At 38.6% G+C, this 26,521-nt stretch overlaps 2 protein-coding genes across 3 annotated transcripts in view; one reads left to right on the forward strand and one right to left on the reverse strand.

Moving 5' to 3' along the window:
* Positions 1 to 26,521, forward strand: part of dusp22a (dual specificity phosphatase 22a) — a 390,938-nt gene that overhangs the window by 203,323 nt on the left and 161,094 nt on the right. The window lies entirely within an intron of this gene.
* The window catches only part of gse1b (Gse1 coiled-coil protein b), a 202,940-nt gene that overhangs the window by 74,401 nt on the left and 102,018 nt on the right, over positions 1 to 26,521 (reverse strand). The window contains exon 1 of one of the 2 annotated variants that reach the window (XM_055173417.2): positions 5,351 to 5,833. The exons of the other annotated variant lie outside the window; for it this stretch is intronic. Coding sequence (XP_055029392.2) covers positions 5,351 to 5,387 — 37 coding nt within the window. The 5' untranslated portion in view covers positions 5,388 to 5,833. Of the gene's footprint in view, positions 1 to 5,350; positions 5,834 to 26,521 lie in introns of those variants that run through there. 2 annotated transcript variants of the gene reach the window in all.

Genomic DNA, 26,521 nt, shown 5'->3' on the forward strand with positions numbered 1-26,521 from the left:
GAAAATTGAACTTGATCCTAGTTTTTTATGACAGACGAACGTTTCAGAAGCAGTGTATAAAGGTGATTGATACAGCGTGAGGTCATAATTAATTTTTAACGTGTGAGAACTTGCTACTGAGGAAATACAAACATACAACAAAAGAACCTTCAAATTGTTTGAAAGACAACGTGGGAAGTAGGGACACAGAGATTTGGAGAAAGCAAGACTTGCTATTTTGGGACACTTTAAAGGCTTAGGACTCATATCAATTCACTTTTGTGGTTCTCAACAACAGTTGACATTTAATTTTGATGCCAAAGAGTCGGGATTAAAGTAACCCTAGCTAGCTGTTACCAAAGCTAAAGAATAGGTTAAGCTAATTTAGTATGGAGCCAGAAATATGAGCAAACAATACAATGTAAGCCCAGACAAGTTGATTCAACTTAAAAACTGCATCCATACCTTCACTGGTAAAACTAGTAGATTCAGCACACACAAAGTCAAAAGCAGTACTATAGGAAAAATAAATGTTCAACTTTTTCTTTCTTTCTTTTATTGTTTGATTGACATTGAGACATACATCTTTAAGATCTACTAATCTAATGCAAGGATCAAATATAATGTTATACATCAGACATTTTTTCCTAACAGTTAACCAAACATTCACTTAATACTTAAAACAGATTATATATGCATGAATCAGGGTTTTACCGCAGAACTTTTCAGTACGGGCGGCCCGCCTAAGCTGGGAAACCCTACCGCTTTAACTAGGTCGTTAAAAAAAAAATCACTGCAAAAAAGGCCGTCAAGTGCATCTCGGAGAATAGCGCGGATGCTCTTCACACCGTGAGCAGGCACGCGCGCCACTCGGCTGAAATGAGAAAGACGTGGTCCGGACTGTCACTGTCTGGACTTATGTTTTGGGTTTATTTAAGCCTGTTATTGTATTAGTCTATAGTTCTTGCAAATTTAAAGTAAGTTAGCTGGTGATTTTGTTGTTTGAGCAACCTGCTAGCTAGGTTTCATGTGCCTGTTGATTAGAACAGAATTGTTGAGCGCTCTGCTCGCGTTATTTATGTGCATTATTTACAAGCTATAGTTACACTCCTTTAAGAGAATGTAATCAATAGTGGGAAAAAAATCATTTTTTACAATTTTTGCGCTATCTATCATCGTTCGCCTGACGTTCTACAACATCTGCTTTAGTTTTTTGTTTATTAACCCTTTAGTTTCACTTCATCACGCAGCTATTCCTGTTAGAGGTAAAAACATTTAATTCATGAATAATCTAGTATGTGTTCATTTTCTGTCATAGTTTTTCAAAATTAAGTTTTATTTGAGTGTTTTAAATAAAAATATTTTAATTTTCATCATAACGCGTACGCCCCGCCCCGTTGATTGCCCTGCCCCCGCCCCATTGATTGTCCCGCCCCCCGGTCCCGCAACCACCTAACCCTACCACCTTAACTAACACATTTTCTGCGGGAAACCCTGATGAATTCTTGTCAAAACAGACATTTTTACAACTGTAATTCTGTGTAGATCTGTCCATGCTTCAGGTCTTTCAGTCAACGCGAGTAAGATTGTTTTCATGTCTTATCACTCTTAATAACTGTTTAAACATCAGGGCTGGAACTTTATCACTCTTAATAACTGTTCCATTGGGATCACTAGACAAAGGCTTAATGTACTCATTTTTATGAAAAACTAAATTTCAACCAAAATCAACATTTATACTTTCTTTGCCTCTATAGCTCAAAATTAGACGGTGCACATTCCGACTAATTTTGCCAGCACAGGTCACATGTACTGTATTTACATTTGGCAAATATATGTTTATATCCAAAGTGACTTATAGTGGATTGCAAGGTATACATTTCATCAGTGTGCATGTTTCCTTGACTGTTGCACTGTTCTACCAGTTACAGGAACCCCCCATTACCAGAGAATAACAGAGGGTTTCCGTACATGAATATCAGTAGAGAGATGTTTTCTTCCCGAGAGCTCTGCAGACTCTGCTAAGGTGCTTTATTGTATATAGACAGTTATTGAGTTCAATATCAACATTTCCTGCCCTGATACCTGCACAGCTGACAGGCAACAGAAGGCAGCTAACAACAACAGATGATGACTGATGATTTGTTTGCATTGTCTGTGCTGTATTTGGATTTAAATATGGCAAAATGTGTCCAGATAGGCCTGGTGATCTCTCTCTCTCTCTCTAATAATTAGCATTTTGTAGCTGTCACTCCACCTATCCTCTGTATCTTTAATGTGATTTTTTCTTGTTTTTCTTGAGGAACTCATACTTCTGACACAGTCTCCACAGCAACAAAGGTTCAGATGAGACACATGAGACACACAGGTTTCCATGTTTTGTGGGGACATTCCATAGACGTAATGCATTTTATACCATACAAACTGTATATTCTATTCCCTTCCCCAAACCATCACAGAAAACGTTCTGCTACTTCACATTTTCAAGAAACATCATTCTGTTTGATTTATAAGCTTGTTTCCTCATGAAGAGGACCTCAAAATGTCCCCACAAGGTCACAAAAATACTGGTATTCCTATCTTTGTGGGGACATTTGGCAACATTTTATGAGAGAGAAAGAGAGAAATAGAATTACTATCGAAATTGATATAGAAATACTCCTTTCATTTGTGTTCTGAGAAATTGTGCAGATGAGTCTTTGTGGGGGTCAGTAAATTGTAAGGAATGGTATCTCCTTTTAGTTTGTCTGTCATATTTTGTTGAGGTTATTGTAAATCAAAATCAAATCACAAACGCACAATAAAAACAACTGTAGTTGACCACTGTGCTGTAGGCTACAAACCTTGCTAAAATGTTTTTGACCGTAAATCCACTAAGGAGGAAAAATAAAATCACTGATAGATAAAATAATAAAAAGGTGAATTTTTAACTTAGATTTAAATTCAGATTCTGACTGAACTAATCAGAGGGAAACCGGGAGGACTATACCACTGTTTTAGCCCAACGACTGAAAAGGCATGGTCACCCCTCATCTTTTGTCTGGATTTAGGAACCATCAACACTCTTTTCTCAGAAGACCTCAGCGGTCTAGCAGATATATTCTGTAGTTGGCAGGATCTGGTTCGTATGCAGACCATTCGGTGGACCCGCTAGATGGTTACAACACTTTTGTTAAATGCCAGCCAATACCACACATCAATCGAGCCCTTGTACAGATATTGCAAAGACCTTGCTGACTTGTGATTTCTGGTTTACTTGTGACCAGTTTATTTAAAGTGAACTGGTAAACTACATAAACATACATCAACTGTGATGGATCAAAATGTAAATTTAAAAAAACAAACAGTGTAAAAAAACTGGTTTGAGGAAAATAATCAGACATCCTATCACTATTGACGACTAGATGACCCTAGGTACAGATCCCGTAGGGCAGACGGTGACCAGAAAATCCTAGAACCAGAAACTAGAATCAGCGATGAGTATATTATGAGGCATAATATAGGTTACCTGCTGCCTGTATAATCTCACTGCTGACATTTTAGAATTTTACACATTTTATTATAATGGTCCAGTTACAATCTTAAGTGGCCCTTCCCTATTTTATCTCTAGTAAATAATGCTAATGTACATTTTATTTAAAATGTATTACTGCAAATTCTTCATGAACATTTATAATTTGTGTTTTTATATCGTTACCTTTAATTGGCCATTTCCATGTAAGCTGGAATAATGGTTTAATCTTGGTCTGGTTTAATGATACCTGTCATCATGCTTATTGACAAAAAGTGTCATAGTCTTCTTATAAAGCACTGCGGCGGGATACAAGCTTTCACACAAAATGGCAGGTATGAAAGGGTTTTCAAATTTTTGTAGTTGTCATCGAATTGTACACAATGTATAATGATTCACCCCCCAGCGAGTCAGTCTCATGAATTATTCATCTGTCCCATCAAGTGTCATCTTTGCGGCACACTGTCACTGTTGATAAGTTTTGTGAATATAAATAAATAAGAACTTTAAAAGGCACACCATGCATCTTATTGGCTATGTTTACATGCACAAAAAATTGTCAATCCGACTGAATTTAATCCGATTACAGTTTATGACAGTACAGTTTACATGTACCCTAAACATTGCAATCTGATTCAAATGTATGTTTACACGTACATTCTATATAACCCAAGCCAAACGTCTGCGACATTCATAGCCCCATAAGCATCCCAATGACTATTCACAACCAATAGCTAATCCAATAACTTTCATCTCTAACCCACAGAAATAAATCAACTCACAGAAACAGTTTAAAGGTGCGATAGAATTTAAAAAACTGTATTTACCAAGGCATAGATAAATAATAAGAGTTCTGTACATGGTTATGGCATATCACGAGACTCAACACATTTGTTTCCTCATTCTTATGCAAACCTTGTGCATACAAGACTGCTGGAAAACAGACCAATCTCAACATAACACCAACTGTGATGTACGCCCCTAACATGTTTACTAATGTGAGCTACTGGCACGAGCCTCAGAGAGATCAGGGCAGAGTTCAACATTATTATTCATGACCCTTTCAAACAGGGCAAAAATAGACCGTTTCATTCAAAGGATAAATCCTAGGGTTGTAAATGGACATGTAAAAACGTTTCTGGTTAATTTTTGCACTTAATAAAGTTATATACGTTCTATGTAAATATAAAAGAACAATTTAACAGATTATTCCAATGCATTCTTTCACACCTTTAGATTAATCCTAACCCAAATCTGAACTCTGACAAAAAGCAGAGAACTGCATCTCTCGTTGTGTTCATGCTTTATCTCTGAATATGTCGAGTCAACTAGGGTTGTAACGGTATACCGGTATGTCCCCTTTATTTGTTACAGCTCCAAAGATATTATACTATCATTTATACAACACAAAATCATATCTACATTTTTCTCTTATAGCAATTCAAAAGAGTTCGCAGTAAATGTTGTGTAAAGAGTTTCATCAATCACTTATAATTAGAACTACATTTGCAATTTGAAAAAAAATCTTAAAATAAAATTGTATAATAGTTACATATTATTTAGGGCCTAATGTAGATTTTGTTTTGTGAGATTCACTTTTTTACTGTATGTCATTTTGTGCCATTCTAAACAGATACAAATTTTGCACTGAATTAAAACTAAACAGCAATCGGTTTACAATCTTGTTATAAAGTAATGATCAGATTTAAATGGATTAATTTGTGCTAATATTGGACAGCCCATGGATTTGACCATGTGACCTGATGCACCCACAAACACACAAGCTAAGCATGTGCTGATGAAGCTACTTTAGAAAGTAACTCGTAGTACATCATGAGTATTCGGGTTGAAAGGACTGACCTGGTAAGTAGTAGAGAGGGGCTTTTAGTCCAAACATGGTCTTTCTTACAGTGTCATGATGGTGAAGGCTACGTTCAGGCGTTGTGATGTGATACGTTTAGAGTCGTCCACCAGCAATGAGCCGCCCCAGAGGAGCCACGGACCTCACGCATCAACTCTTCATTTCTGAATTGTTCCAGTGTACAGGATGACAGAGTGCGATCCGTATGTGTGCTGGGTCAGTCAGGGGGTCAGTTGCCAGCCCGCTGGATCCGGCCAAAAAACGCAGCAGTGTAATTGTACATTTTCATGGTGAAAAGCGACAGAAGTAATTCTCCAGAGGCTAATCCCACGCCACCACATCTCTATCCTCCATCCCAGGACAAGGAGCTGTGGAGAGAGGTGCTGTCTTCCTATCTTTCTCTCTCTCTCTCTCTCTCTTGATCAGTAAGTGTGTCTACCAGCAGCAAAGAGATGAAACCTTTCAATACTACAGCACAGTCACAGGAAGTGAGGAGGAGAAAACGAGAGAGTGAGACAGGAATGGAGGGAGGAGGTGGTCGTGCCCATTGATGCTTCCTCCCGAGAGCATCATTATCAGTAGTGGGATGGTGCTGAAGTGCGATTGGTCAAAGAGCAGGGCAGAGATACAAGGCACTGATCAGTGTTGAAGACATCAGTTCACGCCCCCGAATCTGCCCTTAAGCTTTGCCATCTTAACCTGCAGCGCATCTGAGCCGCACACGCAATAGCAGTGAAAACAGCAGCACACGAACTACGCATGAAGGGTGATGTGACAATACAGCTGAAGACAATGTGATCACAAAAAAATGAGAATATATCTGATGGCATGTTGTATTTTTTACATATTGTTATAGAAAAGCAATGACAGAACAAAATAATATAGTATAAAATGTAAAAAAAAAATGTATTTAAAACTCAAAAATGTTGTATTTTGCCAATGAAAGAACCCCCCTCTCTAGTGCATGTTTTTTTAGCTTTCAAATACATCTTTCCTGCCATGACACTCCACAACCCCCATCCACGAACACACACACTCGCTCATGGCAGTGGGGGTGGGGCTTTAAGCAGAACGAAACCAGCAGGAGAGAGCGACAGAATAAAGAAAAGATAAAAAACAGAGTCATGGACCAAGAGAGAGCGAGCGACAGATGAGAGGATGGCTTGGTACGCTGAGGGCTGTCTACAACTGCACACCCACAGCGAGCCTTGAAAACCTTCCTCTCTTACAGTCTTTCTCTCTCTGTCTGATCTACAGCCACACAACGCTACAGAGTACAGAGAAAGAGAGGGTGACAAACACGCACAGAAAATCAACAAAATTTTCTTATAAAAATCTTGACTTGAGGATACATGAACAACTACTGGTCCAGACATTTAAAAAATTTAGATTTTTTAGATCGGACAGTTTTGGTCTAAAATTATAAGGGTGGTCATTTTAAATGATTTTTCTTTGCTGATTTCTAATATATCAAATGTGTCGTGTTGAACCCTCTGCCATTTTCAATTGCATTTAAATTCGCCTACTTTTTCAAACTCCTCCAATAGGTCTGATTCGCATGAAATTTCGAGTGCATCATCTAGAGACAAAAAGTTATTACTTGGACCAAGTGGTTTTCAAATTACGTTAAGGTGACCAGACGTCCCCGTTTTCCGGGGACAGTCCTGGTTTTTGGTGTTCTGTCCCCGACTGGAGCTGTCCCCGAAAATGTCCCCGTTTTACAGCACGTCCAAAACAACCTAGCCTGACGTTGTCATTCTCAATTCTAGTCAGAATTTGAGTCTGATACCGCTCCATTGAGCTAAAATTATGAGGCGTGTCTCAACCGAAAAATGCCTCTGCACTCAATTGGATAGACCTACGACCAATCAGAGCAACGGAGTGTGTGACTTATTTTGAAATGGCGTCTTTAGCAGCCTGACCGAACTGCTAGTAATTTCGCTACAATGATACTAACATCATTGTAATTATACTAAGTCTGAGTTAGCGAAGGTACATCAACACCTACTATGTTTACAACATTTCGTTTATATCACAACATTTAGTATTTACTAAGTCATACAGTAAGACTATCTCTTACCATTTGTACGTTAGGTGAACTTCATCCACGACGATAGCCATTACGTTGGCTTGAAAAATATCGGAGCCTAGCATGTCCCTCCACTTATTCAGCAGTCACGATTCCAGGCTTCCGAAAAGAAGCTGGCAACGACCGCTAATTATATCCATCTCGTCGTGCACGCCGAGTTGCATCGCCATGATACCCATTTCAGTTGCTTCTTTAACTTTGTCCTCCATAGGAAGGACGGCGAAAACATAAACAAATGCATTGATCGCGTTTCTCTGTTCCTCTTTTAAAATCAATGCTCTGTCGATATCTTTTAGAACAGACTCAATGTCAGATTCCACACATCTGAATTCTCCAGTGGCAGCCATTTCATTGTAAACAGATTGAACACACGCGCTCTTTGGTGACGTGGTTGATACGTTACTGTTGATCATCTGTCCATCATCGTATAAAGCCCGCCCTCACAATTTTATTCGTCGGCCGGTTTTGGTATTCGCATAGTAGCTCCTCAACGGTGAATCCCCAGACCGATCTTCCCCGTTTTTCAAATAGTGGTGGGCGGGGCTAAGATCGGCTGGCACCCAGGCTAAAAACAACCAGCAAATACACTGAAAAACCCGATCAGCATGTAGCCTTTGTAGTACCAGACCGGAGCAATCCTGTAATGATTATTTTCACCATCAGAGGGGGCCGCGAGCTACACTGATTACTTGGTTGCGCGTCACTGCTTTAGCGAAGAAAAATTTATTACAAGACACACAAGAAAGCGCCATCAAGTTATCATCAGTCAAGTTATCATAAGATATGAAAACAGTCAAAGTTATCGGGGGTTAAGGTACTAACTACTCACGTTAAATTAAAGTAATAAACCAATGAAGTGAACTGTGTAGGTAACGTAACTTTAAATATTTTACATTTTGCATTATTCCTTCTGTTCTTCACGTTTACAATGCTATGAAATCAGCTGAAGTACTGTAGTGTTTGATAAAGTATGTCTCTGTGCATTGTATAAAAAAAGGAAAAAAATTTGATTTCAGTTTCAGAAATTTTTCATTTCAACAGTATGTAAGAAATCAATTCATCATAAAATGGCCCTGATATGTCATTAAGAAATCATTTTCATTTCTTGTCATTTAAAAAGTGTAGTTACAGCCCTCAACTGACGTTTATGTTGTCATGTTGTGTATTGGCCACCAGTTGTGTGATTGCAGTACCAGTTTTAGCCACAAGTTTTGTGATTGCAATACCAGTTTTGGCCACAATCCTACATACTGTTCCTTTAATTAAACACTGCAAAAAACGACTTGTTCGTTTTTTTTCTCTTGTTTTCAGTACAAATATTTAAAATTTCTTAAATCAGGATGCATTTTCTTGAGAGCAAAATGACCTAAGAAAATAAGTCTAGTTTTTAGACCAAAAATATCAAATTTGTGCTTAAAACAAGCAAAAAATCTGCCAACGCTTAATTCAAGAGAAAAATGTCTTACCATTGGCAGATTTTTTTGCATGTTGTAAACACATATTCACTTCAATTTATAATTTTTTTTGTCTTAAAGCTAGATTTTTTGTTAGGTGATTTGGCTTATCAAGACTATGCATCTTGATTTAATAATTTTAAGATATTTGTACTAAAACAAGACAAAGTAAGTAAGAAGTAACTCAGTCAGTCATATTTTGCAGTGAACCCACAAGAATAAAAAGAAGAAAACTTTCAAAAAACAGGTTGTCCCCATTTTTTAAATTCATAGATAACAACAAATTATATTTTAATGATATTGAACTAGGAAATGCCCCCGGTTTTCATTTTAAAAATCTGGTCACCTTAAATTACGTATCAAGAAAAATGGGCAAGATAGCAAAAAGCATCTAAGGTTGTATTTTAGCAATGCTTTGACCTTACAATTTATAACTTTACATGTGTCATTTGGCCTTGTTTATCAATCTAAGGTGCAAATGAGCACATAAATCATCTTATGACAGGGTTCACGTGTGATTTATGAAACATTCTTACAGTATCCTGCCAATCCTAGGCCTCCAGGAAGAAAGCTTACATTGTTTAAATTGCCATTCACAACAGAGACTATCATACATAAAAATCATGTGAACTAGTTTCTGGTTTCATCTGGCCCATGATGAACGCACTTTACACTAAGGGTTGCTTGATAATTAAAGACAGGTGTGTTGTGAGATGGGTTGGAACTGAAGTCTGGAGGACGGTAGCATACCAGGAGAAGGGTTGGAGACAGACACCTGCACTAGAGTAATGTCTCATTATGCACTACAAAATGCACAGAGATTAGGTCACCGAAACAAACAAATCAATGACTTTGACACAAAGCATACACAACAGCAACATCTGTCTGACTCTTTCATTTCAGAAGTTGTGTTCAGGGGCTGACTGTGAGATCATACCTTCATAATTATGGTCAAATAATTCAATTACAAATGTGTCATTTTCCCATCAGAGTCTACTACTAATGAAACTGGGCATGAAAACAATTGACCCAGGTCACACCGCCAAGCTGTTTCTTGGTGTGGAGAGGTGGTAGAAGTATCACATTCAACAAAAGAAAGGCTTGTTCAGTTTATACACATGATCATAAAAATTCAACTGATACTAGGCTACTTCAGTTCTTATGTCAGGTCTACTTATATTGTAAGTCACTCAAATCCCCAAAAGGGATAAAAAAATAAAACTTATAATTATAAACGTGCTGTTGTTCCCAGTGGTGTTTTTTTAGGGGTGTGAAAGATTTGACTGTGTATCCTAAACTATGAGCCCCTCTGGCCCTGACTAAGATCACCTCTAGAAAGCACCACTCATATTCTTTATTTAATTTTCTATTAAAATGTCCAACCACACACACTGCATAAAGTGAGAACCTTGCCTTTGTTCCTGAATGTCAAAAGCAGTTTCATTGGCCCTCATCAAATCACTATTCATTCTGTGGTGGAAACGACATGGAACATTAAGCCTTTAACATTAAACATTTAAGGACCATTAATAGAGGTGGCATTCCAGGACCATGGGGGCCAGCCTCCGCACCCTCTTTCTCATCAGACGTTACTTCTTTAAAATGTCAAAACCTAAACCTACGACAGAACCCTGGATGACACTAGACTAAGAGTCTGTTTACAACAGCACATTTTCAACTGAACTACTGGCCTGGCACGCATAATACTGAGTTTTTAGTCGTTTTCACAGATCCGTATGAATGGGGATGGTTTTGAAAATGTTGTATTGTAATGTGTATGTGGAATTTTTCAAAAACCCAAAGAAAAAACTTCAGTTTTTAGTACAATCGCTAAAGAGCATCAGGGATAATTAGTCAATCACTCAGCCAATGGTTAGGTTGTCAGTGGAGGTAAACTTTAAGGATATGCCATGAAGGTAGCAAAATGGCTTAAATAATTTTATTTAGAACACCAGTTCACTCAGATTTATCCATACCCAAAGCTTCACAGTAAATGACAACAGCAGATGTGACATCATAAAAATTTGTGAAAATAAACAGAAACTTACCTGAAAGGCAGATCACATAATACAGTGAGGCAGCGGGAACCACATGGAAGAAAACAGAAGACAGAAATTATTTAGTAACCTGAAAACTGAACAGATTAAACAACATGCATTGTACTACTTTTGTTACATTGTGAGAAATCTTATGTTCGTGATTTCCGAATGCTTTAGTATGGGAGAGACAGATTGAGTCTAAAATGAGAGTGACAGAGAAATGCTAGCTTACTTGATGACTCGATGAAAGAACATCAGCATAAATTTTTGTGTAAATCAACAGACCTGTGAGCCCATAGCCCTGAAACTGATCTGACACATGTCCAGTGTATAAAGAGAGTAAAGCTATTCGGACTAAAGACATGTCCTCTCATCACACACACTCAATTTCCATCAGTGGTAACCGCTGACTATAACATGCTTAGTCCCATTCACATTATGTGTTTATTCGAGGCTAAATCTGCATCTTTTAACCATTCAAGCACATTTTATTTGATTAAAATCTGACTTACTTATACATTTTATATACATTTAGGCATTTGGCAGATGTTTTAACCAACTTACAGCACAATCTAGCTGTACATTTTATCAGTAGGCTATGTGTTTTCCCATGGGAATTAAGATATGGCGGTCCCAAGATACGGCGGTCCTCCCGCTAGCTTCTAGCAATTAGCATGCTGTCCACATGCAGTATACATCCCCCGCCGGGTCAAAATTTCTGTCATTTGCGAAAATTATGCGTTTGAAAGTGTTTTATAAACTGACATATGTTAACGTTTTCCAGGGCAAAACGAGTGTATTGTTGAGACTGCTACATCACATAACAATTTACATTATGTGTAATGAGTTTCTTCTCTTGGAGTGTACTTATTAGTGATACTTATTTTGCTTGATTTGTCTGTTGGCAATACATAAACCGTTAATAATAATATACAGTATATGGTCTGTACTGCTCGCGCGATACCATTGCGCGTGCGCACATGACGTTAGTAATGGGGCGTGGCCATAGGAGCAGCAGCTCATAAATATGTAATGACCACCTCAAAACGACACAATCTGAAATGCACTGAAACAGAGGCTAATAGAGATTGGTGAGAATCTTTTCCTACAAGCTATTTCGAGCAAACAACTTCTGAAACATGTTTTATGGAACTCAAACGCCTATTTAAAAAGCAGGCATTATATGGGCACTTACACTAAGAGGTACATTACAGCAGAAAATACGGATGTAGGTCACAGGAGAATTATGTAAATTTAGACTCTTGTTGGGCACTAAGCATCTGTGTGTTACAGATTAATCAGTAAATCAAAGGTGACGGCTGCCCATCCCACCTATAACAGAGCCCTTTTCACAAATGATGAAGCAAATAGGCAGATAGGGAGAGGAGAGACACACACTGTCAGCCACTGGTGGAGTTGTCATGGCTACAGACATGGAGAGATGGCCTCCGAGATGACTGCAATGTGCGGTGATCGCAGTATATAGCTTCTGATTTACAGGCTGGAAAAGAAATTGCTTTAATATGGCAAGACTTGACCTTTAAAAATCAAGCCAATAAGAAATGCATCACAGCTTCAGTCAATTCAGTGAAATGAGACACTAAGGCGCGATAAGGACAGAGGCAACTTGCACACAAGCACGCACATAAAAAGAGTGTCGTGTCCAATCGGTTTGCTAGGGGCCTCTGACGTCACATGTTTGGCAAATCCAGCAATTTACTTTGTCCAATTACCAGTGTAACCTCCACTGTTCTTAGAACAGAGCAGCACATTGATCAAGACCTATTGAAAACAAATCAACCGCCTGTGGGTGGAAAAGAAGGTGATCTGCCCAGAGAGAGTCGAATAGTGGCCTCTTCCTTCAGCCAATGGAAATCTATACCTCAAAATGTGGTAGGTCTGCCTTTGACTGACTGAACCCTGATAAATAATACTCGTTTGTGAAAACTTAATTGGTTGCACTAAAGCTGCTACCATGACCATTTCTAAATGAAACACCTGTCTATATCTATATGCAATCAATTCACAGTGGAAAACACAAGCCATACACGCCATTTCCTCATGTGCTATTCCAATTCACTCGGAAATACGTCACAACATGGAAGTAAAGTCGATTGCTACTTCCCGTTTAAGGGGACTTTAAAGAGAGAGAGAGTTTGAACAGTGTTTAGAAGCATTAAAGGCAGGGCTGGACAATTAATTGAAAGAATAACCAAGATTACAATTACAATTAAATTATCAATATTGTCGATTACAGCCTTCTACCGTATATACAAGTACATCTGCTCTCATTTTGCCAGGTTTGTTGTGAATAGTGCTGGTTGGTTTTGGCATGTTACATGGATGATGCGCAAAAAACAACTCATAGAAATACGGTACTGGAGCAAATGTGTATTGTATCTTTTTTTGGTCAACTATTAATTTAAGCTAAAAAAATATGATGAAGATTCCAGGCAGTATCTCCATAATATTTCAGACAGGGCTGAAGTGTGTTAGTGACTCTAGTCACAGCAGCACGCCATTACACACTTGACTTACGCTGCCCCTGATTAGACTGTAATTTACCGAGCTAATTAACAGGGCACAGGACTGAACAGCTCTCCTCGCAGTTGTCTTAGAAGGGAAGATCGGAACACACTTAATTTAACAATCCTTAGTGAAAATAAAGAAAACCTTTGAATGAGAGGAGAAATAGAGGGACAAATAATGCGCTGTCACAAAACCACATCATAATGTGCTACCTAACAAGTGTACTGTACTCTAATGCTGCGTTCAGACCAGCCGCAGTAGAGGCGTCAAGCGCGAGTGATTTCAATGTTAAGTCAATGTGAAGACGCGTTGACGCGCGGCGTGAATGAGGCTTTTAGCGTGGCGCGGTAGACGCGATTCCGCCTCATTTGTGCGTCTAGTTCGAGCATAGGTGTCATTTACACTGGGGACATGTCCCCACCACTTTTTGAAATGTCTGATTTTGTCCCCACCACTTTTTGAAAGCATTTGGTTAAAATGTTCTGAAAAATCAAGCAATACCTGTGCGACTTTCACTGCTATTTTTGTCTTGTTTTCAGTAGAAATATCTAAAAATTCTTAAATTAAGATGTTTTTCTTGATGACCTAATGAATTACCTAAGAACATAAGCCTGTTTTTAGACTGAAAAATATACAATTTAAGTGAATTTGTGATTAAAACAAGCAAAAATATCTGCCAATGGGGTGAGAAAAAAAAATCTTAAAATAAGATTTATTTTTTCTTAAACACTTAATCTAAGCAAAAATTTCTCACCCCATTGGCAGATAATTTTGGTTGTTTTAACTAGACTTATTTTCTTATGTCATTTTGCACATCAAGAAAATATATCTTAATTTAAAAAATTTTAGATATTTCTACTAAAAACAAGAAAAAAAATAAAGTGTACAATGCAAAAAAAAAAAAATTTTAGAAAAAAAAATTCTTAGTACTTTTGTCTTGTTTTCAGTAAAAATATCTAAGAATTCTTAAATTGTGATAAATTAAGTTGTTTTTAGACCAAAATATCAAATTTAAGTGATTTTGAGGATAAAACAAGCACAAAAAAAACTGAAAATCTGAATTTTTCTTGAATTTAGCGTTTAAGAAAAATGTTCAAGATTTTTTTGCTTACCCCATTGGCAGATTTTTCTGCTTGTTTAATACACAAAATCACTTAAATTGGATATTTTTGGTCTAAAAACTAGATTTATTTTCTTGGGTCATTTTGCTCATGAAAAAAGCATCTTAATTAAGATATTTTTTAGATATTTCTACCTAAAACAAGACAAAAATTCTAAGAATTTTTTTTGAAAATCATTTTTTTGCAGTGTACGACTGACTGGTTTTGTGGTCCAGGGTCACATATGTTGCGTTGTATGCTTATGGTGTGTTTTATTTTACATATGTAATGTATTTTTTAATTGTAATCATTGACTTAACGCGCTGTTGTTTCTACAGTATGGTGCTTTGGCCTGTTCAGTTAAGCTGGTGTTGCAGGGACTGTTACATGTGCAGTCGACATTGTTGAGGGTATTTTTGTGTTGTTGACTGGTCTATGCTAAGCCCATATTTGATGTGCCATTATTCAATAATTTTCCTGCCCTGCTGTAATGTTTTTTCATCTGTCCCCACCACTTTTCAACACAAACTGACACCCCTGAGTTCGAGCAATTATCACTTAATTGCTCTTTAAATACTGTAGTCCTTTACATACATAGGTGGATACGCCGACTGCCCTTATCTTTATTTCGATTTTTATAATAATCCTATATTTGAGTGTAAATATATTGTCAGTGTTTAATCTATGCTCTATACTTGGCATGCTAATTCGCTAACTGTTCTACATATGTGACTTCAAGAGCCAATGTCAATAAGTCAATAAGAGCCAATAATTAAATGGTCTGTTAAATCTTAAAGTTAAAAGCCAAACTGTTGTGTTTTGTGTGATACAGTAAACAATGTTTTATATTACATAAGAGAAACTAACTTACTTTACAGGGTTCCACAATAAGCATATTGTCCGATTCTCAGAGCAGCTGACAGAACTGACAAAAGATGCAAAACAGATCTCAACGCGTTTCTCTCATAACGCGTTTTATAAGGTTTGTGTGCGCATCCTTAACCAATGCACGCAACCGGTAAAGACAGTGCGCAAAATTATCTCAAAATGCTCTTGATTATCCTAGTAAGTCTTACTCTTAACTCATTCCTCTCCAGCCTTTTTTTTGTGATTTTCACAAAAGTTTAACAAAATGCCAACCAGGAATATGTTCTTCTATAAATATAAAAAACTATATGAAAAATATATGAAATGAAAGAAAAGACCCTCTACTTTTAAACAAACAAACAAAACGTGAAAAAAAACTATAATCCTATCTTAATTTGTTCTCTTTTTCTAACCTCTTAAATATGGGTAGGTTTCTTCAAAAATACCAAAATTTGAGCAAAACACTGAAATAATTGCATTTCAGTTTTTTATAAATTGGGTAGATTGGTATGAATAGCGAAACTACAGAATACCTTAAAAACTCGCCAGGGAAGCGTCATTGGCAGGGAAATGTTTTCTCTTAATTGACCAGATAACTCGTCAATGGTGGGGAAACAGTTAAGTGAATAGAAGCAGTTCAATCAAATGTGTTTGTAATAGTAGGTTATATTGGATCTGTGCACTTTTAAAATTGTAATGAGGATGCTGAGGAAGCGGAATTCATTTGCAGATGTTTATTAAAACCAATCGAAGCAGACAAATCCAAATCGCAAGGCAAAAGGGGTAGTCGGGAAACAGGCAATCAATTAAATAACAAAAGGCAGTCCGATCCAGGCAAATAATACTAAAGGGTAATCCAAAAGATGTGGGTACAGATAAACAGGCAATGGTCATGCACAACAGATAAACCGAATGCAATGTAATAACGCTCAGTAAGGCAGGTAAACTGGCAATACTTCACAGTGATATGATGGCGTGAGCATGCTTATAAGTGAATGAAGCAGCGTTTGTGACAAAACAGCAGAAATGAACAGTCTATAATGATGCTCATTATAGATCATTTTAAATATTTTTAGAATAATATATCTGAACAATAGTACATTAGAAGTAGTGATAATTTACATGCGTGTTCCACTTCATGCTACATCACAGGAACCAACAGGTGTATGACATCAAAGTGCCACAAAAGCGACTGTAAGTTTCGTCTCCCGCATTGCTGGCCTTCAACTTGACCATGTGCGGATGGACTGCAGAATCAAATTGAACTTGAAAAGGCACTAAATAGATGGGCCTTCTCCAGTAGAGTCCAGGACTTCTCAGGTGTTCACGTACTTCAGAAGCAGTTTGTCCTGTTTGATGAGTGGTCTATATGGTGAAATTAGCATAACAGAGCTGGGGTGTAAATATGGAGATGGATACAGGGCTTCACCCTGTATGTGTTGAGGATGTTTGTGTAGGCAAGAACCAATGTGTCTACCCCTTTCACGGCAGTCTACAAAGTGATACATTAAAGGAGCACAGTTTTAAGATTTGATTGCTGAAACAAGACAAAAATACCAAGTGAAAAAGTCATTTTTTGCAATGTAGTGTATTAAGATAAAGACATTGTTGCTCTGCAACATTTTAAACATCAGTTAAAGAACAAACAAAAATGGCAGATGTCCATCTCCCAAATATCTTCTTAATTGTAATAATCAGACTTGCTGTCTTGTGCCAATCCCACACCACCAGAACGACAGTTTCACAAGGAAGTGATTTAATCATTTTAAGTCAATATGAAACACCTACGGCAGAGCAGAGGTGTTCATAGAAAGACAGACAACTCGCTGCGCCATGTATTACTTAGACAAGGGCAAACTAGAGCAGTGGTCAGCAACAGGTGGCCTGCGGCCGCAGCCAAATGATTTTTTACAGCGGCTGGTTCTGAAACAGATCTGTCATGACAGCAACAGTTATTACTCACAAAAGCTGTGTTTGTCTTCACGAGGTGCTGTTAGAAACAACAGGCAGATGACGTCAAAGTACCACAAGAGCTCTACTTATGATTTCTCATTTTATTTTAGCAGTACTTTGGTGTCTTCCACACTAGACACCCCTCTAAAATAGCCCTCATGAAATGTGTGTAGTTGTATGAAAAAATAAAAACGAGCCATTGAAACATTTGCTTATAACACATGCCATAATATATAGCACACTTTCTCTCACCAGTAAGCTTACATGTTGACATCATCTGCACATGACGTACTAGCGTACCTACAGCACACAAACAAGAATACTTTTATCGATCCATGTCCGAGCATGCTTTCTTCATTAGGATGCGATTGTTTTGAAGAAAACAGAAAGTAAAGCACTCTCTTAACACTGAAGCCCATCGTGATGTTGTTTATGACTTCTATATTGAGTCGTTTGGGACGCAATTACACACAGCCCTCTCACAATGCCTCATCATATTGCTTAGTCGTTCTATTGCTTGCGTCGTTCAGACGTTCATGTAACTGTGGTATGCACATTAGAAGGTTTTAACAAAATCAGATAACGCTAAATGGCTGTCGCGCAACTGACGTCTCACCCTCTGAGCCGAGCTCAGGCGCAATTTGTGTTCACACTATGAGCCCAAGTAAACCGTGCCCGACCCCACCTTGAAAGTGGGCAATGGGATAGTACGGAGCATTCGCACTAGTTAAAGAAACCAGGCTTTGAAATCAAATGCCCTCAGGCATGGTTTGGAAAGTGTGAATATACCCTCAAAAGGCTGCTTACATGTATTTCTACCCCTGCATACTCTGGGTGTTTTTGCAGAAAAGCCAGAAGATGAGGCAACCCCTTCTGGCAAAGAGCTTATGGTAATGGTTTCACCTATTGCTACTTTTACTAACAGGCAGGCCAGTAAAACCAGATTTGATATCTCATGTGAAAGGGGCACAGCAGGCCGTACACCTTGAAGTGATGGGTTTGGCCCCTTGCGGCAACCTAATCATGATGTATGGCTCAAAAAGTTTGAGTATACGCTACTACTTTAAATGCACTCATATTCATGTTGACCATATGCAGACAAATGAGCTTTTTCTCAGAGGTGCAAAAGGGAATATTGGACCTTATGTTTGCCCTCACTGCGAGTGCCTTCCCCTTGCCGCTCTGCACTCCCGCCTTCAGCAGTCCTGCCTCCCGTGCTCCCCGCCACTCCCTCTCAAGCGGAACTGTGAGCAAAGTTTTCAGGCAGATATCAGGCAAAACCTTTTACAGTGCATGCATTATATTATTCTGTCTTTTACAGCATCTTTAGTTTTGTTTAGGTCTCCACTAATGTTTGTTAGGGAAGTCATATTAAAGGTATAGCGGAAGATTTTCCCGAATTATCTAAAAGAACCGCCCCTCCACTTTTAAAAAAAATGCACACGCGCAACACTCTACCTTCTCCCGAGAGGGAACGCCTGTTAAACGTGTGCACGAGACAGAGAGAGAGAGCATGCAGGAGCCTAGATCTTCTTCTCACTCTGTTTACAAGTTGCTGTCGGCATGTTTACCATGTCTGTGCGGTTCGTGACTTGTGCCAGTGCTAGCATCGCTAATCATAGCTTACATCAACTTTTACTAGCAGTGATTTTAAAGCAACACTATGTAGTTTCCATGTAAAAATGACTTACAGCTCCCCTATGTGGTTGAAAAAGCGCAACAGTGCCTGGTATCAGACACTCTTCTGCAGGCAGGGGGAGGGGCGGGGCTGTGTGCTCTACCCTCCACCGACACTTTCAGAGTGTGCTTGTAGCAGCTAGGAGGCTGCTCAGGTTGCAGCAACAGTACAATTTGTCCAGTTAAAAGTTGTTCTATCACTGAAATAATTTTAGAGAAATTATTTAAAGGTAAAAAAACTACATTGTGTTGCTTTAAATGGTTTTCTCCAAATAGCATGACAAACTTTACCTTTCGAGTAGAAACTTCGTGTGGGAAGCACAACCTGTGCTTTTAGCTCACGCCAGCCTGTGAAATATTCTCCCATAAACACTCTGGTCTTGTTTCTTTCTTCATAGTCCTTTCTCTTCTTCTCATACAATTCATAGACACTTTTTCTCTTGCGACCCTCAGACATTTTGAAAAAACACGGTGAGAACGCGAGCTTCAATGAATGGTTGAAAACGTAGCCCACCACACATATACACCTGAAAGTGTGCATGTACAGAAAGCGAACCTAGGGAGGAGCACGTACGACGGCCTTACATAAACATATCAAAAGAATGATTGACAACTGGGATGACCAATAATCTAGATGATCCACTCGGAAAAAGAAGATCTTCCGCTATACCTTTAAGTCTGAGACACAGTGTATTTGTTATAATGTTTTTTTTTTTGTTGAATAAAACCATCTGTTTACCTCGTTTTGAAACTTTATTTGAACCAGTTGCTGTTGCTATATCATTATTATTTATTTAAATTTAAAGGTTATAGCTCATTTAGGTCCATTTTTATTACCAAAAAAATGTCAAATTACTTCATTATCAATTACCTAAATAATTGTAAGTGACAGTCCTAGTTAAAACATTTCAAAATTATGTGGTTTCACGGTGAATAAAATACTATTTTCCATTCATATATTTTATCATTAAGGAGTTCTTTAAAAATGTCTTTAGATTTCATGCTGGAGACGAGCAAACGGTCACACCAGAAACCAGCATCTTATGCTGGGGACGAGCAAACCAGCATCCAATGCTGGTCCCAGCATGCAAAACATACATTATGCTAGACCAGCATCGCTGGATTTTTTAGCAGGAGTGTCATAAACTAATCGGCCTGTGCAGCACATATGAGGTCAAACACACCTCTGTTATGTGGGACACACAGCTGCATGTAATTGTGCTGCGTGTATTTGAATGTTTTTACAATGACAGCTGAAGTTTCGGACTCTGGCATGGTTAGCCCTCGCACCCCGTCCCAAAACCAAAGTGAAGCGTATCAGAGGGGTTAAACGTACTTGGGTGCAGTAGCCTACAGTATGCATAGTGTGAGTACACCCTTAGGAAATCATGGAATAGAAAAGCTTTATTTCAGTAAAGTAAATAAGCAGAGAATAAGTGTTTGAAGTGTAAGATGAGAGCTTGAAAGCGTTGCTCAGCGGGTGAGCAGACGGGTTTTGGGAGGTGGAGTGGCAGCTAATTAGCAGGGTGGCGACAGGGCGACTGCACTGTATCATGCAGCGCATTTGATGGTAGAGACACTGCAGGGGTCACACTTGCTCTGGAGAGATGAGTAATTACCGAAGGGGACAAAAAAGCAGTTGGTAATTTAGAGCGCGACTGTCTGTCAAAGACTAGAAAGATGCTGCATAGTGCACATGAAGTAATACAATTGTGCAGCTATCTAAACAACTGATTGTATTGTGTATGTACTCTACAGTGTATTAACGTTATTATGAATTAATTAGATCACCAAAAAACTGAAGTAACCAGAGAAAAACATCTGGTGAAGTAAGGAGAGCTATTATGAGACGTTAGATGGAGAAGTTATCTTTAAACTTTCTATGTGTTAAAATGTTTTATGTATGGGGCTCTTGTCAAATTTTTAATAAAAAACAGAATATTAATTTATCTTTAGACTATTGTCTGGTAAAGAAATTTCTTGTTTCCTTCTCTACTGTCAGGACTGTTGCTTTTACACTCAGACTGCACAAATAAATGACTCAAGGAAACCCTTGTTGTCATGGCGCCAGAGAGCATCCCCCCGAGGCCCACTGCCCTTGCCCCATGAAGGGTTGCCACAGTGATCTTGGGGAAAGCGGGAGTTGATGGATGTGTGGTGTTAAATGAAAGGGGCACTGGGAAGGTCAAGAGGACTAAAGCAGCATGGGAATGTACACAGAGAGACAGTGGCTTCGAACTCTGACCCCATCACCTCCCTCAAGAGCTGCCATATCCTAAATCTAGCTCCATCTGACAGCACCGACTGAGAGACGGCCCTTACAGAATACATATACTCATTCAGTCTATCTCCCGCACAAGCCCACTTTCTGCTGCAGTTTCAGTCTTCAAACAGAAAAACAATACTCTGTATACGACGGGTGCAGTGGACCTGATCAGCCCTGCAGCGCCATTCTCTGGCTCGACAGATGTTTGGAACGGCTCCCTTCTCCAATCTGGCCTTGTCATGGAAATGACTATATCAATTTTATCAAGATGAGAAGTGATGAGAGTTTCTCTAATTATTTTCCAAAGGGCTCTTCAGGCTGGACTAATCATTGTATCTTATGACAATTTCACCTCACAATTCAAAAGGTTCCCTAAGGCTGTATATACATGCACCAGGGAGATGAATGAAAAAACTGGCTTTATTAATTCTTTAGATGTCCTAGCTCCATAATTTCGTTATATATTACACTATAGTATTGTTTGTTTATTTTGACTTATTAAACATAATTTTTTAGAACACTTCACTTTTTGTGTCAGGGTCTTAAACTGCTGGCCTGCACACCATTTCCAGAGGTCAAAAAAATTTTTTTTTCTTATAATAATTTTTATTTTATTTGTTTTTATAGTCCATTTAAACTTTACCTATGTAAACTTTCCATTCATCTTGATCTAAACTTCATGAAAAACGTTAAAACGTAAGAAATGTACAAGAATATAAGTTTGTAAATGGAGTGCGCTTCAGAAGGAAGGGCAGGGTTTACATGCGTCAACTCGTGTTTTGGCGGTAAGGAGAGGGTGAGATGTAATGCAACACAAATCAAATGATGGGTGAGAAAAAGGCCATTGGGTTTCCAGATTAAGATAATAGGAAAGAAAATGAGAAACACGAGAAAGCTAAAAGTAAATGCAGCCATGACACTAATCTCATTATGAGTAGGCTATAATATGTAAATATATCACTAACATAGCTTGCTATGGAATTAAACATTCGAGTACTGTAGCAATATTCCTATCTATATTAAAAGGTATAGAACGTTTTTTTGCTTTCTTGTTGTCCTTGAATGTTAAAGTAGCCCTCCAGTCCTCGTATGAAATGTCAATATCAGCAGTGGCCCCAAAATAATTTGAGTTTGAAACCCCTGGTCTAAGAATGGGGGGGGGGGGGGGGGTCAAAACTAATGCAGGACAAAAGTAACAAAGCAACTTTCTCAGAGCCCAGACAACATTTGCATTCCAGGAGCCAAATATCTTGTGATTTCGTCATCATTTTCCACGGTTAGGTCTGGAAAGCTTTTTCCATCATGAAAAGTATTTTTCTAATTACAAGATGTGTTTCTCGTTTCATGTGTAACAGTACTGATCAATCAAAAGGTTATTTAGTGCTGTAACATCCTGAAGTTTGCCTTCTCAGACTTTTTCTGTATAAAAGCAAATCGGGTTTAAATGTCAGGGATGAAAGTAAAACCGCCGTGTAATGAGCGAGACATGTAGTGGATCCCAAATGCACAAGTTTACAATAGGGTTATCCAGTAGTCAATAATCCAAAGAACTGTCACAATGGTCATAACATAAAACAAGGAAAATAGAACAAGAAACAAAAAGCAATGACAACGGCACTGTACATGAATGCTCAGTACGCAGATAAAGATTGGGGGGATGATATATAAGGCTGGATGTCTAAGCGGTGCCCACATAATAATATACTGTGGGTTTTATAGACTATGGGAACTGTTTTTAAAAGATACCTGCTTTAGACACATGGTCTCCATTCCTCCTGGGAATGAGCCCACTCCACTGTTTTAATAGTGCTACTGTTTGACTAACTGGGCAGTAAGAAGACAGACCGGCTTAACCGACCATCTGTTAACATCTGTCTTAACATCACACAGATTATATAAATGCTTGTCATTAATGGTTAAAGTCTGGTAAGGGGTAATGAATTGTAACAAATCAAGATTGATCATTTTGATTGGAAAATGGAACAACATTTGATCAAATTTGATAATTGCCTCCAACTGAGAAGAATCATCCAAACCTTTTGCGCTGCTCTACTACTGAGCTATACAGGAGCACATACAGAATATATGTACTCAGAGACTGACATGCTTGGCAGAGCACAGATATGCTTTTGGTACTGGTAATATTAGTTATCCAACTGTGAAACATTATATACAGCTAAACATTGAAGGGACTGTTAAATAATAGGATTAATACATGAAATGCTCTGTCACATCCTGAGCTTAATGAAGATATAGATGTTTTGTCTGTTCTGTAATTATGTGGTGTTGTTTTGATATCACTATACTTGTAGTTGTATTATGTATTATAATTTGTATTCTCTCTCTCTCTCTCTCTCTCTCTCTCTCTCTCTCTCACACACACACACACACACACACACACACACACACACACACACACACAGAGACATCTAGCGGTTAGGTGTTTCATTTGCAAAAGAAAAAAATCCAACTAAGACATTTTCCGTTATGTGCACCCCCACAAGACATGCATCAAGGGGGGACCTGGCTGATGTGGTTGCCACACTGGGCTGTGTCAGTAAAGTAAACATAGGGTCACTGAAATATACGCTACCGATAAGAAATTATTATATACTAGGCCTATAGCTTATGTTTTATAAATAATTTTCTTAGACAAGTGAATTAACTAAATTTCAGCAGAGGCAAATATTGCGTTTGCATATTTTATCGTGGATGAAATAGATGCAACTGGAATACCAATAAATGAATTTTCATGAAGATGGTTCAAGGAAAAAGTCTACAGTCGTCATTTATTATACAACTTTTCTGTTGTGTAAAAAAACAGCTAACAGTACAAAAATTCAATACAAATGTTTAAAGGAATAAACTTTTCCCCCGCCAGCGTTTAAAAAAAAAGGTTGCCAGCCAGCGGCAGCATTTTTTATGATTTTCACAAAAGTTTAAAGCCTTCCAGAAAATGTTCTTCTTTAAATATTTAAACAATATATACAATCTGTCAAATCAAAAAACCGACCCTCTACTTTCAAACAAAATACAAACTTTCCTCCTACCTTTATTTGTTTTCTTTTTATCACCTCTAAAATATTTTGAGTAAAAAGCAAATATAATTGCATTTTTGTGAAGGACTATTGATACAGATCAGATTCAGAGCGATCATCAAAACATACCTAGAGTCCTAAGGGAATACTTCCGGGTTTTAAGTTGGATAAGAGTGCCAAGTGGATCATAGTGTAAATACAGATTGCCGGAAAACTCATCATTGACAGGGAAGCGTTTTGCTCTTAATTGATGAGTAAACTCGTCAATGGCGGGGAAAGAGTTAAGACGTTATGAGCTTACATTCCAGTGCCAATAAGCATTAAGCTGTGTTATCAGCAAGTCTTCCCATCATGCTTATTATCATTGCTGCTGGTGGAAATTCAACCGTGCCCAACTGCAGAATCCTACAAGCTTGCCTCGTCATCCCAAGAGTTTTTTGGCACATGTTAGCTTGACATCAGAGCAAGCCAGACGTATCTTGGACACATTTTAACCGGCATGCACCAGTTATTGGTTCTGCACAGAATTGGCTCATCTCAAACAAGCCTTCTATCTGACCTAATGTGGCTTAGGACAGACCTGTTGGCTTGTGACATCACACTACCGCGAGATCGATTTGAAAGCATACTGAGTCGCTTACTGATGACTCACTCTCGCGGTGCTGAGACGACATGACGATTGTTCTGCGCGCCATTCAGCAAGCCAAATGAGTCAAATAAAATAAGCGTCAGAAAACTTCCAAGGTCCGGACATCGGGGACCTCAATGGTAGGTACGGCAATGGTTGTCACCATGTTCAAGTTTTTCTACTCTGTTTCTAAACCCATGACAGCTCACTTTTTTCACTTTTGTAAGATTCACTGACACCTGTTTTATGTTGTAGAGACGTTGGCCACACCCAGTACATTCATAAAAGACAGCGCTTGCATCCATGTTGCGAAACATGACACACTCACACCACCCATCATGCGACCCATTCACACAGCCTCCTCCTACATCTCTGACTTGATCAGCCCTATATTTATAAGCCCTATGCTGCGAATGATGATGACTTACACATGATGCTTAACACTAACATAATGTTTGGATAACCTCTGTCCTCCAGACCAGCTCATGCTACCACGTCCTGGCTCTGGCTGTTTGCTATTTTCTATGAGCAATGACCTACAATCAAGGGGGCTACAGAAAGGAAATGGCACAAGTCTAAAAAACCTCTGTCACTACCAATCACTTCTCTTCTCTTTTTCTGCTAGTGTTACCACAGCTAAAACATCCTACTTTACCAGCAAGGTGAGCAATGCACCCAACACAAAGCAGCTGTTCAAAACTTTCAACTCTCTCTTCTGTCCCCCTCTGCCCAGTTCCTCGTTGTTAGCTGATGACTTTGCAAACTTTTTCACTAACAAATCATAATCCATCAGCAACCAATTTTCACCACCACAAACTTCAGAACATACTACACTCACATCTGACATCCATTTCTCCTCTTTTTCTCCACAAACTGACATTAAAGTTTAAGCAAACTTTCTCTCCAGCCACCCCACCACCTGAGCTCTGGACCCAATCTCCTCCAATTTCTTACAGGCCACTTCAGTCATACTTACACCGTCACTCACACTTATCACATAATCAAAACACCTCCATGCTCACTGGCACCTTGCCAGGGACAGACTGGCCATCTGGCAGACCGGGAAATCTCCCGGTAGGCCGACGTACTTTTAGGGCCGATACATTTCGTACTATTTTTGTTTGACCAGCCCATAACACTCCTACATCGTGCATCGCTGCCAATTTCTTTCTTTCGGTTTCTTCTTAATTCATTAATGGCGCTTGCAAGGTGCGGTGGCAGTGTAATGCATATTTTTTAAGGTAGTGAAGATGTTTTTTTCCTGAAAGACCGACCCATGAGACACCTTATCAACACCTTATCAACACCCCATTGGTTCTTTTTTATTTGACATTGGACTTGCCCAATCACATCTTAAAAAAAAATTTCTTCAAGCTTTTCGGGAGCATGCGTCAGTGCACGTCTGTCAAAAAGTAAGAGACGAGAAAGAAGCGAGTGGACCTGCAGTAAGCAGAGCTGCATTTAAAACACTTTCGTTATCCCCTTAATAAAACTTAGTCAACAACACGATGGCTGCTCCCAAAATGATGG

The sequence above is a fragment of the Misgurnus anguillicaudatus genome, chromosome 15, assembly GCF_027580225.2.
Source record: "Misgurnus anguillicaudatus chromosome 15, ASM2758022v2, whole genome shotgun sequence".
NCBI classification, from domain to species: Eukaryota; Metazoa; Chordata; class Actinopteri; order Cypriniformes; family Cobitidae; genus Misgurnus; species Misgurnus anguillicaudatus.